This window comes from Pristiophorus japonicus, chromosome 18, assembly GCF_044704955.1.
Source record: "Pristiophorus japonicus isolate sPriJap1 chromosome 18, sPriJap1.hap1, whole genome shotgun sequence".
Taxonomy (NCBI): domain Eukaryota; kingdom Metazoa; phylum Chordata; class Chondrichthyes; family Pristiophoridae; genus Pristiophorus; species Pristiophorus japonicus.
The window spans coordinates 103,625,133-103,641,066 of NC_091994.1; the positions used below are offsets into that span (position 1 = coordinate 103,625,133).

At 48.2% G+C, this 15,934-nt stretch overlaps 1 protein-coding gene across 1 annotated transcript in view; it reads right to left on the reverse strand.

Annotated features, from left to right (window-relative positions):
- LOC139229079 (protein polyglycylase TTLL10-like) overlaps positions 1-15,077 on the reverse strand; it is a 46,807-nt gene extending 31,730 nt beyond the window's left edge. The window contains exons 1-3 of the mRNA XM_070860736.1: positions 14,938-15,077; positions 12,033-12,113; positions 4,429-4,547 (exon numbers count right to left, since the gene is read on the reverse strand). Coding sequence (XP_070716837.1) covers positions 4,429-4,547; positions 12,033-12,113; positions 14,938-15,077 — 340 coding nt within the window. The remainder of the gene's footprint in view (positions 1-4,428; positions 4,548-12,032; positions 12,114-14,937) is intronic.
- Positions 15,078-15,934: the final 857 nt, after the last annotated feature.

Below are 15,934 nucleotides of genomic sequence, written 5' to 3' on the forward strand. Positions count from 1 at the left end.
AACTCCCCTCTCGGGTTAATTAATGTTTACGCCCCAGCTCACAAGAACGAGCGACTGGCCCTCTTCCAGCAGCTCCCACTGCTACTGGCAACGTCCAGGCCGGTCATTCTGGGCGGTGACTTCAACTGCATCATCGATGTGGCTGGACGATCCAGCAGAGCCGACAGCAAGCTGGGCACCACGTCCAGACTCCTGATGGATGCGGTAAAAGACGCCAAGCTGTGCGACGTCTTCAGCAACCCTGCAGACGGAGCACCACTCAGATACACCTGGTCGAGACCAGACGGGTCCGTCCGTTCCAGAATAGACTTCCTGTTTGTGTCCCACACGCTCAAGGTCAGATCCACCGACGTCACGCCGGTGTTCTTCTCCGACCACTGCCTCCGACTGGCCGACTGTCGCCCACAGGAAAACCAGAAAGTTGGCAGAGGGATATGGAAGCTGAACGTGAAACTGTTGACTCCGGAAAACGTTGAGGAACTCAAGAGGGATTACAAAGGTTGGAGAACCATAAAGCCCCTCTGCGATTCCCCCATGCACTGGTGGGAAACAATCAAGACAAGCATCAAGAGGTTCTTCATCCTCAAAGGTGTTCAGGAGGCGAGAGGGAGACAGAGGGAATTGTCAAAACTCCAGACGAACATGCAAAACCTGCTCCTGTTGCAGTCGATGGGGGTCGATGTCGCGGAGGAACTCGAAGAGGTGAAGGGCCAGCAAGCCTCGCTCTTTGCCTCAGAGTCCTCCAAAATCATCTTCCGCTCCAGAGTCCGCTCCGTCGAGCAGGATGAGACGTGTTCGCGCTTCTTCTTCCAAAAGGTACACAGGGGGAGCTCTGTGATCACCAGCCTAAAGGAAGAAGACGGTTCTGTGACGTCTTCGCAGCCTGACATGCTGAGGATCAGCAAATCCTTCTCTGCCAGGCTGTACGACGTCAAGCCCACAGACCGCGCGGCCTCCCAGTCTTTCCTGTCATCTACCTCGGAGGTCCTAGACGACAGCGAGCGGGAGAGTCTGGACCACCCGCTAACTCTGGACGAGCTGACAAAGGCCGTCTGGTCCTTCGAGATGAATAAAACTCCCGGAAGCGACGGCTTACCGGTCGAGTTGTATTGGGCTCTGTGGGACTGGATGGGCCCAGACCTGCTGGAAGTGTACGGGGGTATGCTTCTGGCTGGCAGTATGTCAGAATCGATGAGGAAAGGCATCATCACCCTCATCTACAAGCAGAAGGGGGATAGGGAGGAAATCAAAAACTGGCGGCCCATTTCGCTGCTCAATGTGGACTACAAGATCCTGTCAAAGGTCATCGCCAACAGGGTCAAGTCTGCTCTTGAGCTGGTGATTCACCGGACCAGACCTGCGCTGTCCCCGGCAGGAAGATCTCTGATAGCCTGGCGCTACTCAGGGATACGATCGCCTATGTGCGGGACAGGAGGGTGGACACCTGCTTAATAAGCTTAGACCAGGAGAAAGCCTTTGACAGGATATAGCACACGTACCTGATGGACGTGCTCTCCAAAATGGGGTTTGGGGAGGGTATCCGCAATTGGGTCCAACTACTCTACACAGACATCAGTCGTGCAGTTCTAATCAACGGGTGGGAAACTGAAAGCTTTCCGATCAGATCTGGAGTCAGGCAAGGCTGTCCTCTCTCGTCTGTCTTGTATATGTGTTGTATCGAGCCCTTTGCCGAGTCCATCAGGAGGGATGCGGGCATTAGGGGGGTGACAATCCCAGGCAGCAGAGGTGCTCAGGTCAAGACCTCTCTGTACATGGACGATGTCGCCGTTTTTTGCTTGGATCCGCAGTCGGTCCGCAGATTGCTCACAATCTGCGACCAGTTGAACTGGCCTCGGGAGCAAAGGTCAATCGCAGCAAAAGCGAGGCCATGTTCTTTGGCAACTGAGCCGACCGATCCTTTATTCCCTTCACCGTTAAGCCAGATTACCTGAAGGTGTTTGGAATATGGTTCGGAGCGGATGGGGTGTGCACCAAAAACTGGGAAGAGCGTATCGCCAAAGTGAAGCAAAAACTGGGATGGTGGAAGCTGCGCTCCCTCTCCATGGCAGGAAAGAACCTGGTCATCAGGAGTGAGGTGCTCTCGGGGTTGCTGCACGTGGCACAGGTCTGGCCCATCTCTCGCTCCTGTGCCGCGGCAGTCACCCGGGCCGTCTTCCACTTTGTCTGGAGGTCCAAAATGGACCGTGTCCGCAGAGACACAATGTACAAATCTCTGGACAGTGGAGGAAAGGATGTTCCGAACGTGGCCCTCATCCTGAAGGCCACCTTTGTGTGCGGCTGCATCAAGCTGTGCACAGAACCCCGGTACGCAAACACCAAGTGTCACTATGTGCTGAGGTTCTACCTGTCCCCGGTGTTGAGAAGGATGAGCCTGGCCACGCTGCCGCGAAACGGCCCCACCAGTTGGACCATGCCTGTCCACCTGTCCTTTGTGGAAAAGTTTTTCACAAAAACCCCCTTTGACCACAAGGCCATAAAACAGTGGTCAGCACGTAAGGTCCTGGACGCCCTACGAAAGAAGGAGAGGGTGGACCCTGTCGGGTGGTTCCCTGAGCAGACTGTCGAACTCGTTTGGCAGAACGTCTCATCGCCAGAGCTTTCACACAAGCACCAAGACGTAGCTTGGTTGGCGGTGAGCAGGGCCCTACCCGTCAGAGCGTTCATGCACAGCCGACGTCTCAGCAACATGGCACGGTGCCCCCGAGTCGGCTGTGGGGTGGACGAGACTGTCACCCACCTCCTTCAGGATTGCGCCTTCGCAAGGCAGGTCTGGAAAGAGATGCAGTGATTGCTGTCGAGGTTCATCCCGAGCAGTTCTGTATCACAAGACTCTGTGCTCCACGGGCTGTTCCCAGGGACACACACCGAGACAGACATCACCTGCTGCTGGAGGGCCATCAACTCGGTCAAAGACGCTCTTTGGTCTTGCCGAAACTTGCTGGTTTTCCAGAACAAGGAGATGTCCACGTCTGCGTGTTGCAGACTGGCGCAATCCAAGATCCAGGATTACGTGCTGAGGGAAGCACTTAAAATTGGTGCAGCCGCCGCAAAGGCACGGTGGGGAAGGGCCACAGTTTAAAGCCCTTCTACCACGGTAAACCCGGGGGCAGGAATCAGTACAAAACTCCCCTCGGGCCGTACTTGTAACTTCTTTTTTGTGTACATGGAGCACCATGATCTGTAAACACCTATGTAGTGCCATGTACAATGCAAGGTCTGTTTCGTGATGCACGCTGAAAAGGAAAAATGTAAATGTACCGTCACCCATTCCGTGTACTGTATAGTGACACGTGTAATGTAATTTGTCGAATGTACTACAATGTATCCCGTATTGTATCAAATTGTACTTGAAATGAAAAGCAAGGAAATGTATCGAACGGAATTGCCGTCAGCACCCAAATGTAGTGTATGGGATTGCTGACCGCAGCTAAATGTACTGAACTGCTTTTGAATGTACTGTACAAATTTTTATATGAATAAAGTATATTTTGAAATAAAAAAAAACACCGGGCTGCAAATTGCCTTTTTCCCCGATTGGGGACGGCAACCTTCCAGGGCCGGGACCTCCTGCACCCGGATCGGAAGGCCCACCCCCGACGCGGAGCCGGGCCGTAAGCCCCTCAAAGGAAGTGGAGCGCTGCCTCCGGCACTCCGCTTTCTTTGAGGGGGACTCCCGGGGTGTAGCGTGTTGCTGAGAAGGCCAGCGCTCCGTCCCTCCCCTTCGATTAAAGGGGCAAGCCACTGCGCACTCTGTAGGCCCTTTGATGGCCACCACTGGGCCACCAGGGATGCGATCGACTGGGCCAGCAACCCTGGCACCCAAAACGGAGCGCTGGACTGCACAACGGTGCCCTGATTGACGCGAGGGCCGCCATCGTTCGGCCGACACAAGAGTCAGCTGATAAGTAAAGATGGCGACCCGGGGCGCTAAAGGCCTCCCCCTTCGCAACCTGCGTAGCTGGTATTGATATCCGCCCGTGCCAGCCTCGCTGCCCGCAGGGCAATTTCCCCTGTGGAACGCAAAGGGGTTGGCGTGATGATGTCACCGGACGGGGGCGCTAATCGCGGGGCGTGGCGCTGCCGGGACAGGGCTGCCGAAACCTCCGGGGCAATTTCCCGAGAGGCGGTAGCGCCCCCCTCCCCCAGGCGAAAACGCCATTGCGCCCTCCGGAGGCGCTAACGGAGCTCTAAAAAGGGCCAATTTCACCCCATTCGCCTCTAATGTCACTGTGTCTACTCCTGTTCCTGTGTCTTTAACTGCATAGCCTTTGATAAGTTTGATGGATTTATCCAACTGTTACCAGCATCTATTACACATTTAAAATCAACTTTCATCCATGTTTCAATCAAATTGGTACCTAGGGTTAGGACAGCTCCCAAGTTTGGCTCTTCAGATTTCCTTCTTACCTGGACGGAAGTTTTGGTAGTTGGAAACCATTTTGTATTCTGACCATTTGAATATGTAGTCCCCTCTGTTGTTGTCAAAGATGCGCTTCCATCCCTTGTTCTCGCAGTATTGGGCAACCCTGCATTAAAGAGAAACAGCGCGGGGTTTCAACAGACGTGTGTACCAGGAGGAGAGATGAGCCGAAACAGGCCTTCCTCGTATAGAATCATAGAATCTTACAGCACAGAAGGAAGCCATTCGGCCCGTTGAGCTTTTCAATTTAATCCCAGGCCCAGCTTCTGCCCCATAACCCTGCAAGTTAGTCTTCTTGAAATACATGTCTAATTCCCTTTTGAAAGTTGTATGGAATCTAACTCCACCACCCTTTCAGGTAGTGCGTTCCAGATCTTAACATTCCTGTGTGTGAAGAAATTTCTCCTCATTTTCCCTCTAGTTCTTTTGCCAATTATTTTAAATGTGACCTCTGGTTACCAACCCACTCACCAGAGGAAACAATTTCTCCCTATTTGCTCGATCAAAACCCCTCAACATTTTGAATATCTCTAATGGGTCGCCCCTGAACCTTCTCTGCTCTAAGGAGAACAATCCCAGCTTCTCCAATCTCACCACATAGCTGAAGTCCCTCATCCCTGGTATCAACCTGGTAAACCTCCTCTATACCCTCATTTATTTTCTCTCCCAAGAGCTCTCTCATGTGCTCCATAACATAGAAACATAGAAAATAGGAGCAGTAGTAGGCCATTCGGCCCTTCGAGCCTGCACCACCATTCAATATGATCATGGCTGATCCTCTATCTCAACATCATATTCCCGCGTTTTCCCCATACCCCTTGATGCCTTTTGTTTCTAGAAATCTATCTATCTCCCTCTTAAATATATTCAGTGACTTGGCCTCCACAACCTTCTGTGGTAGAGAATTCCACAGGTTCACCACCCTCTGAGTGAAAACATTTCTCCTCATCTCGGTCCTAAATTTCCTACCCCGCATCCTAAGACTGTGACCCCTTGTTCTAGATTTCCCAGCCCGGGGAAACATACTCCCCGCATCCAGTCTGTCCAACCCAGTCAGAATTTTATACGTTTCAATGAGATCCCCTCTCATTCTTCTAGTGAATACAGACCTAGTCGAACCAATCTCTCCTCATACGACAGTCCTGCCATCCCAGGAATCAGTCCCAGCTGACCACACAAGGGCCAGTAGATTTTTTGTGGCTTTAATGACCACTTGCCCCCCGACCCATATGACTGCTATACTCCCGACACAATACCAGTCGCTGAGACCAATCATTTGGTAGTTCCTTACATTTGACATGAAAGGCAATTTACATATTCTATTTATTTTTAGACATAGTTATTATTATTTCAGTGTTAAATCTTCGGTATTCTGTGCAGAGAAAAAGCAGAATAACATTTTGGGTTGATTTAAAAATACAACTACAGATACTGCAATCAGAGAAAAGATATTAATCATTGAATCATAGACATTTACAGCACGGAAGGAGGCCAATCCAGCCCATCAAGTCCGCGCTGCCCGACCAAGGGCTACCCAGCCTAATCCCACTTTCCAGCTCTCGGTCCGTAGCCCTGTAGGTCACAGCTCTAAGTGTACATCCAAGTACTTTTTAAATGCGAATCAGGTTTCTGCCTCTACCACCTTTTCAGACAGTGAGTTCCAGACCCCCACCACCCTCTGGGTGAAGAAATTTCCCCTCATATCTCCTCTAAACCGCCCCCCAATTACTTTAAATCTATGTCTCCTGGTTGTTGATCCCTCTGCCAAGGGAAACTGGTCCTTCCTATCCTCTCTATCCAGGCTCCTCATAATTTTATACACCTCAATTATGTCTCCCCTCAGCCTCCTCTGTTCTAAAGAAAACAACCCCAGCCTATCCAAGCTTTCCTCAGAGCCAAAATTTTCCAGTCCGGGCAACATTCCTGTAAACATTAATGGCTCACATGAGCCAGAAACTGCTTAATAGATGCTATAAAAGAACATCTCAATGAGGCAATGGAAAGACATTACATAGGATTACATAGGATATAAGGCACAGAAACAGGCCATTCGGCCCAACCAGTCCATGCCAACGTTTATGCTCCACCCGATCCTCCTCCCGTCGTTCCTCATCTAAATCTATCAGCATAACCCTCTGTTCCCTTCTCCCTCATATGCTTGTCTAGCCTCCCCTTAAATGCATCGATACTATTCGCTTCAACCACTCCCTGTGGTAGCGAGTTCCACATTCTCATCCCTCTCTGGGTAAAGAAGTTTCTTCTGAATTCTCTATCTGATTTCTGGGTGACTATCTTATATTGATGTCCTCTAGTTATGCTCTTCCCCACAAGTGGAAACATTCTCTCTGTATCCACTCTATCAAAACCTTTCATAATTTTAAAGACCTCTGTTAGGTCACCCCTCAGCCTTCTTGTTTTAAGAGAAAAGAGACCCAGCCTGTTCATTCTTTCCTGATAGGTATACCCTCGATTTCTGGTATCATCCTTGTAAATCTTCTCTGCACTCTCTCCAGTGCCTCCTTTTTATTAATATGGCGACCAGAACTGTACGCAGTACTCCAAGTGCAGTCTAACTAAGGTTCGATACCAGTTTAGCATAACTTCCCTACTTTTCAATTATATCCTTCTGGAAATAAACCCTGGTGCTCGGTTTGCTTTTTTAATGAGGGGAACAAAAGAATGTGGAAATAAGTAAAATAGTGGAAAGGCCTGGGAGAGGCCTACGTAAGGAAAAGGGAAAGGAAATAGGGGGAAAATCCTGTAGCTCTAGGATCCAGAATCCTCCACTACTCACAGAGTTCCACTGCTGGTTATAATGATATCACAGCCTCCAGTTGTTCACGGTTAATTAAATACTAGTATTTCACTTGCACAATAAGCCAATTGCTGTGGTGAAAACCTAATTGAACTGAGGCAGCTAGCCATGAATACCTTTGTACTTGATGTGTGCGTCGCGAGTGACGTTTAAACACAGGTTGTACGGGCAGGCCTCCTTGAGCCTTGTTAGTGAGTAGCAGCAAGTCATGGGCATAAAGTGTTTAGTTTAATGAAGGCAGCAGTCAGAGAGAGCAAAGGAAAGAAAAAGGACTCTGGAAGACGAGGATCTACAAGCCAAGCATCATAACAACATATGAAATAGGAACAGGAGTAGGCCATACGGCCCCTCGAGCCTGCTCCACCATTTAATACGATCATGGCTGATCCGATCATGGACTTGGGTCCAATTCCCTGCCCGCAGCCAGCAGCAATGCCTCCGTTATATTCATCTCTGGGGCACTTGCCTCCAGAATCATGCTGACCTGTAAGCAACCTCTTTGACACCGTCTCACATGGAACTGCAAAGGTGGCCGACATTTTTCACAGATGGCAACTCTCGAGACTTCAGCAACTCTAGAAAAGTGGTGGTGCGCGGAGGGAGAAACAGTCCGCTTAGCTACGTCCTCGCGAATACCACAGAAAATTAGGGTTGCCAACTCTGGTCGGGAGTATTCCTGGAGATTTGATCACATGACCTCCCACCTCTGGGCGCACTGCCTCCCCACAGCCAATTGGACAGGGAACCGACGCTTTGTTACCCAATTGGAACGATCTTGTCTGTCGGTCAAACAGCCTTTTCCCCAGCTCCAATATTTTTAGAACTAATAAATGAAAGTGTTGAAAGGAAACAAATGAAAACACAATTTTTTTTAATGCCCCCTATGATTTTTCTCACGGGTGTGGCTCGCGGCAGCGTCCTGGAGATCGGTCTTTAATTCCTGGAGACTCCAGGGGAACCCTGGAGGGTTGGCAGCTCAGCATATGGGGGGGGGGGAGTTGGTGGGGTGGTGGGGTGAGGAGATGGAAATTGGGCCGGTAATGGTGGCACCCTGAATCAGCCCAGTGAGACAAACAATTGCTCACCTGAGACCATATACCTCTGGTTCATGTTGTGGATAGACAAGTGACTGTACTGCTATATACACTGCAACACACAGGGAAGGAAGTGTTACAGCTGAGAGGAGGAATCATCTGCATGGACTGATATCGGTTCTGACGAAGGGTCATCGGCCTGAAACGCTAGCTCTGTTTCTCTCTCCACAGATGCTGCCTGACCCACTGAGATTTCCAGCATTTTCTGTTTTTATATCCTGGAGTCCCTGCCTGCAACTGCGATCCCTGTGATTCAAATGGACAGAAGCGCCTAAGGCTTCTATGGCAAAAGAAAAAAAATAAAAACAAGGGCAAGAGCAAGCCATCTTGGGTGTCCCAGACAGTTAGGTGCTTTAATTTAGTAGTTTGGGATTAAATATTCAGAGTGACTCCTGCCAACGAACCAAAAGCTACCAGAAGGTCCCAAATTAGCAATCCAGGCTCAACTTTATCTCAAGTTTAACACGTTCCTCTGTTTCTTTAAAAAAGATCTTTCCTATCACCTAAGCAGAGTGCATGCTCATCTTTGCCGTCTTTTTAAAAAAACACTGGAACTGCGTATGTGCAACTACTTCCGGTTCGTTGGCAGCAATCGTGTCTTTAAATATTACATAAGAACATAAGAAATAGGAGCAGGAGTCGGCCATTTGGCCCCTCGAGCCTGCTCCGCCATTCAATAGGATCATGGCTGATCTGATCTTGGCCTCAACTCCACTTTCCTGCCTGTTCCCCATAACCCTTGATTCCCCGATCGTTCAAAAATCTGTCTATCTCCACCTTAAATATATTCAATGACCCAGCCTCCCTCCACTGCTCTCTGGGATAGAAAATTCCAGCGATTCACGACACTCTGAGAGAAGAAATTCCTCCTCATCTTAAATGGGCGACCCCTTATTCTGAAACTATGCCCCCTAGTTCTAGATTCCTTCACGAGGGGAAACATCCTCTCTGCATCTACCCTGTCCAGCCCCCTCAGAATCTTATATGTTTCAATAAGATCACCTCTCATTCTTCTAAATTCCAATTAGTATAAGTCCAACCTGCTCAACCTTTCTTCATTTCAGGAATCAATCTCATGAAACTTCTCTGAACTGCCTCCAATGCAAGTATATCCCTCCTTAAATAAGGAGACCAAAACTGTACGCAGTACTCCAGGTGTGGTCTCACCAATACCCTGTACAGTTGTAGTAAAACTTCCCTGCTTTTATACTCCATCTCCCTTGCAATAAAGGCCAACATTCCATTTGCCTTCCTAATTACTTGCTGTACCTGCATGCTAACTTTTTGTGTTTCATGCACAAGGACTCCCAGATCCTTCTGTACCGCAACATTTTGTAGTCTCTCTCTGTTTACATAATAATTTTACGTAATGAAAATTCCTCTGAGGGTTGGATTGCTTATCATTGCACTCGTAATACTTTTCAGCATCTGTGTGCGTGGGCAGCAAGAAAATCAAAGCTGTTGATTTTGGTAAATACTGCAGGGAATAGAATACGGCCAGGGTGATCTCCTGGACTAGTTTCGAACACCTGGATGGGTTGGAGAGGAATTTTCCTAGATTTTTTTCTCCATAAATTGGCCTGGGTTTTTGTCTGATTTTCGCCATTCCCAGGAGATCACATGGCTCCGGTTGGGGTGGAGTGTAGAATGTTTTGGTTTAAGGGGTGTCGCAGTTGTGGTGAGGCGGGCTGGTTGGGCTGGATGCTCTTTGCCTTTCCGTCATTGTTCATAGGTTTAAATGTAACCTTTAGGGCTGCTGACCAAGAGCCGTGTGGCTCTTTGTCAGCCGGTGCGGACACGATGGGCTGGAATGGCCTCCTTCTGCGCTGTAAATTTCTATGTTTCTATGTTCAACCCTTGGAAAGAGTTTCCTTGAACCTACTGGCAGGCTAAAGGTTAACATTTACATTCTCCAATACTTCCCCTTTTAGGCCATCCCGCAGTGTCCAATTAAAGTGGCTGGCAGGTAGCTTTTTCTCTTGCTTGGTATATAATAGCTTGTCTAATTTTCTCTTCATCTATCTCTGTCTTTAAGTGTAACAGTAACAGTAAAACGCACTGAGCCACAAGGCCACAGTGTCAGCTATGGCTCAGTGCGTAGCACAGTCGCCTCTGAGTCGAAAGGTTGTGGGTTCAAGTCCCACTCCAGGGATGTCTGGTAGTTGTGAAAGATGCTATATAAATCCAATGCTATATTACGTTCAGTCCGTAAGTGTGACCCTGCACTTCTGGTCACCTGTCATTTTAATTCTCCACTCCACTCCCACTCTGATATCTCCATCCTTGGACTCCTACACTGTTCCAATGAAGCTCAACGCAAGCTTGAAGAACAGCACCTCATCTTTCGTTTAGGCACTTTACAGCCTTCTGGACTCAACATCGAGTTCAACAATTTCACACCATAACCTCTGGTCATCTTTGGCTCCCTTTCCCCACCACTCCCATCTTATGTTTTTTTTCTCTTTGTCTCCAATGGCAGCTGGTCATTATTCCGCCATTCACATCCGATCTAGACTAACCTTTTTCTAACTCCTGCCATTACCATTTCAATGCGGCCCATCATCCCTTTTGTCTCTCTAATCTCTCCTGCCTTCCACCCTATCACAGACCTTCCCTTTTATTCTTTCTTCCCCTCCCTCTTTCAGTGCTTAAGGACGTGCCTCTTTTCGAACATTCGGCAGCTCTGACAAAGGGTCGTCGACCCGAAACGTTAACTTTGTTTCTCTCTCTCCACAGATGCTGCCAGACCCGCTGAGATTTCTAGCATTCTGTTTTTATTTCAGATTCCAGCATCCGCAGTATTTTGCTTTTAGATAAATCCAAGTCCTTCTTTCTTTTTTTAAGCCATGTGGGACTTAAAATGTAGCTTGTTGGGGCCCATTTGCGGCTCTTTCCATCATTGCATGGGGCTCTCGCCAACAGCTCTGATTTTAACTAACTGGAGGCGAGGGACAAGTGACAGGTCCTGGCCATTTTAAACAAACCAGCTCTGACTCCCGTCCAAACTCTGACACACAAGGAAAGCTTTCATTTTAAAGCAACGACTTATCTTTTTGCCCCTCCTCTGTGCCGGTAGCTCCTTGGTGCTGTGTTTCCCTGGTGTGACTGGCACCGGGCAGCGACCTCGCGACACGAAGGTAAAATAGCAGCGGAGTTTGATTGACAATTTTTGCGTTTCTCGCACCCCTTCCTGAAAACCCCGGGAGTTAAAATACCAGCCAGAGTGAGTGAGGCATCAAACAGGAAGGCAGGACGCTGCCTTTAGTTTACACCCTTGCACGCCTCTTTCTCGTATTAGCCCAAAGTTCCATCCTTCACTCACTCTCATATCTCGCAAAGTGTTGGTAGAAAGCAAAGAGAGAGATAGCGAGAAAGGGAAAGAGTGAGAGAGAGAGAGAAACAGATAGACATTGGGATTGTGGCCTTTGACAAAAGGTTTGGGAGAGACCCTGGTCTCTGTGTTGATGTGTGAGAATAAAACTGCATCAGATTGAAGTTCAGTGTGAACTAGAGGCACAGCTGCTTTAATGTATATTCATAACTTGCATCTTTTGAAAAAGTAATAAAAGTTGGAATTATATGAACTAATATTCATCAAACAGGATATCATAGTCGGACCACCTATTGATTGAGGAGATGTCAAGCTGCATGATGTGCATTGAAACTTTACTTTTATACGTACAAATCAGCTCCATTTGTGCCTCCAGCGTAAAAGAAAGGCCCATATTCTCTGATGTCATCCGATTTCCTGTGCTTGATGATCCTGGAATTCGCATTGTCTACCGTTTTCTGATTGGTGTTACTGGTAGATGCCGTGACATTTTCCGAGCCTCCAGTTTGGAAAGCATTGGTTGTTGCAGGATGGGGTGTGGCAGTTCAGAGGGAGACAGAGCAAAAAGAAATGTTAGCCAAAGGTTACCAGGAACTGAGTACTTGCATAAAATTCTAAACCAATAACCCTAATTGCCTTTCGCTGTGGGATAACCTCTTTGTGATTAGTGCTGAAAAGCTCTGCTCTGTACCTAGTTGTTGTTATGAAGACTGTCCCACCGGGTCATGATGAAAAATAGCATCTTACCAGGAAAAGATTGTAACAGAAGAATTGAAAATAAATAATCTAGAGATAGAATCACATCAGATGCGAGTTATATGCATCGCCCAATAATCATAGGATTACACAGGATATACGAGACAGAAACAGGCCATTCGGCCCAACCAGTCCATGCCAGCGTTTATGCTCCACTCGAGCCTCCTCCCGTCTTTCCTCATCTAACTCTATCAGCATAACCTGCTATTCCCTTCTCCCCCATGTACTTGTCTAGCCTCCCCTTAACTGCACCAATACTATTCGCTTCAACCACTCCCTGTGGTAACGAGTTCCACATTCTCGCCACGCTCTGGGGAAAGAGGTTTCTTCTGAATTCCCGATTGGATTTCTTCATGACTATCTTATATTGATGGCCTCTAGTTATGCTTTTCCCCACAAGTGGAAACATTCTCTCTGCATCTACTTTATCAAAACCTTTTGCAATTTTAAAGACCTCTATCAGCATTTCTTTTCAAGAGAAAAGAGACTCAGCCTGTTGATTTTTTTTAAAATTTCAAAATATACTTTATTCTTATAAAAATTAGCACAATACATTGGAAAGCAGTTCAGTACATTTGGATGCGGTCAGCAATCCCATACAATACATTTGGATGCTGACAGCAGTTCTGTTCAATACATTTGCTTGCTTTACATTTCAAGATTCAATTCAGTACAATCCAGGATATATTGTAATACAGTCATCAAACTACGGTACATGTGGCACTATACGGTACACGGAATGGGTGAGGGTACAGTTACATTTCTTTACAACATACATTACTAAACAGTTGCTGAACTTGCATTATACATGACACTACATAGGTGTTTTCAGATCATGGTGCTCTATGTATACAAAAAGTTTACAAGTACAGCCCGAGGGGAGTTTTGTACTGATTCCAGCCCCTGGGTTTATCGTGGCGGAAGGGCTTTAAACTGCACCAATTTTTAGTGCGTCCCTCGGCACGTAATCCTGGATCTTGGATTGCGCCAGTCTGCAACACACAGACGTGGACATCTCCTTGCTCTGGAAGACCAGCAAGTTTCACCGAGTTGATGGCCCTCCAGCAGCAGGTGATGTCTGTCTCGGTGTGTGTCCCTGGGAACAGTCCGTAGAGCACAGAGTCCTGTGTTACGGAGCTGCTCGGGATGAACCTCGGCAGCAACCACTGCATCTCCTTCCAGACCTGCCTTGCAAAGGGGCAGTCCCAAAGGAGATGGATGACAGTCTTGTCCGCACCACAGCTGACTCGGGGGCAGAGTGCCGTGTCTCTGAAACCCCGGCTGTGCATGAAGGATCTGACGGGTAGGGCCCTCCTCACCGCCAACCAAGCTACGTCTTGGTGCTTGTGTGTAAGCTCTGGCGATGAGATGTTCTGCCAAACGAGTTCGACAGTCTGCTCGGGGAACCACCCGACAGGGTCCACCCTCTCCTTCTTTCGTAGGGCGCCCAGGACCTTACGTGCCGACCACTGCTCTATGGCCTTGTGGTCAAAGGGGTTTTTTCTGAAAAACTTTTCCACGAAGGACGGGTGGACAGCCTGTTGATCCTTTCCTGATATGTTTACCCTCACATTTCTGGTATCATCTTTGTAAATCTTCTCCGCACCCTTTCCAGTGCCTCTATATCCTTTTTATAATATGGTGACCAGAACTGTACACAGTACTAAATGTAGTCTAACCAAGTTTCGATACAGATTTAGCATAACTTCCCTACTTTTCAATATTATACCTCTAGAAATAAACCCTAGTGATTGGTTTGCTTTTTTGATGGCCTTGCTAACCTGTGTCGCAACTTTTAGTGATTGGTGTATTTGTATCCGAGATCCCTTTGTTCCTCTACTCCACCTCGACTCGCACCCTCCAAGTAATAAGTGACCTCCCTATTCTTCCTACCAAAATGTAATACCTCACATTTGTGTTGAACTTCTGTCATGGATGTACTTTTGGGATCACTAGCCACTAGATGGCGTCATTGTTGGAGGCCATTGGGCTGCACGCACGTGTGTGCAGCCCAAGTATAAAAGGCCAGCCATTTTGTATAATATTCATTTTGAGCCTTAATAAAACAGAGCCAAGGTCATACCTCTTGGAGTTAAACATTACTCAGTCTAACAGTTATTGCACACACAACATTTGGCGACGAGGCAACAAGAACCTTTGCATGCAAAAATGAGCACAATTGGATTGTTGGAGCGATTTGTGGAAGGCGAAGATTGGGCAGACTTTGTGAGCCATTTGAGCCAGTTCTTCGTGGCAAAATGGAGGAGGTCGGCGACGCAGATCGGCGCCGGGCGGTGTTCGTCAAGGTTTGCGGTCCAAATATTTATGGTCTGATAAAGAATCTATTCCTGCCTATGAGTCCAACAGAGAAGAGTATGAAGAATTGTGTACACTGGTACAGGACCACCTTAAGCCAGATGAAGGCATCATCATCTCGAGATACAGATTTTACACGCACGTTTGCTCAGAGGGTCAGAATGCGGCGGAATTCATCGCCGACCTGAGACGCCTAGCGGGATCGTGTAAGTTCGGGGCTGTGTTGGCAGACATGATGTGGGACTTCTTTAGAATCGGCATCAACCACGAGGTGGTCCTGCAAAAACTACTGGTGGTGGAGACGTTGGACTTGAACAGGGCCATCACGATCGCTCAGTCATCCATGACGACAGATAGAAGTCTAAAGCAGATATCAGTGAAAAATCGAAACTTGGCAAGTACTGTAAATATGACTAATTCGGCGTTTGGCAGAGCGGCACATGGCAGGGCCTAGCGGACTGTGTACGCGAAACCTGTGGCTGCCCAGTCTGCCAGCGGGAATGCATCCGATTTCTCCGTGTTTGCCTTGTGGGGGAAATCACCGGCACCAGCAGTGCCGATTTAAGCAATATAGTTGCAACGGCTGTCTGAGAGTGGGGCATCTCCAGCACAAGTGTCTGCAGATGAGCAAGCGTGCTGCAACGCACCACATGGAGGATGATGGTCAGACTAACACGGATCCGGATATGCAATCCGAGATACCAGAGGAGGAAGTGTATGGACTGTACTCGTTCCTAACTAAGACCAAACCGATAATGATCGATGTGACATTTAATGGGGTGCCTGTATCTATGGAACTGGACACGGGGGCGAGTCAATCGATAATGAGCCAGAGGGCATTTGACAAGCTGTGGGACACTATGGCTGTGAGGCCCAGGCTGAGTCGAGTCAATGCCAAGTTGCGCACGTACACCAAAGAATTCATAACGGTGATTGGCAGTGCCACAATGAAAATGTCGTATGACAGTGCGATTCACGAGTTGCCGCTATGGATTGTCCCAGGCAATGGCCCAACGCTGTTCGGCAGGAACTGTCTGAAAAAAAAATCAGATGCAATTGGAACGCCATCAAGGCGTTGTCGTCAGAGAAAGATACATGTGCCCAAGTCCTGAGCAAGCTCCTCTCGCTGTTCGAACCGGGTATCGGCAACTTCACGGGAGCCAAGGTGCAGATCCACGCGG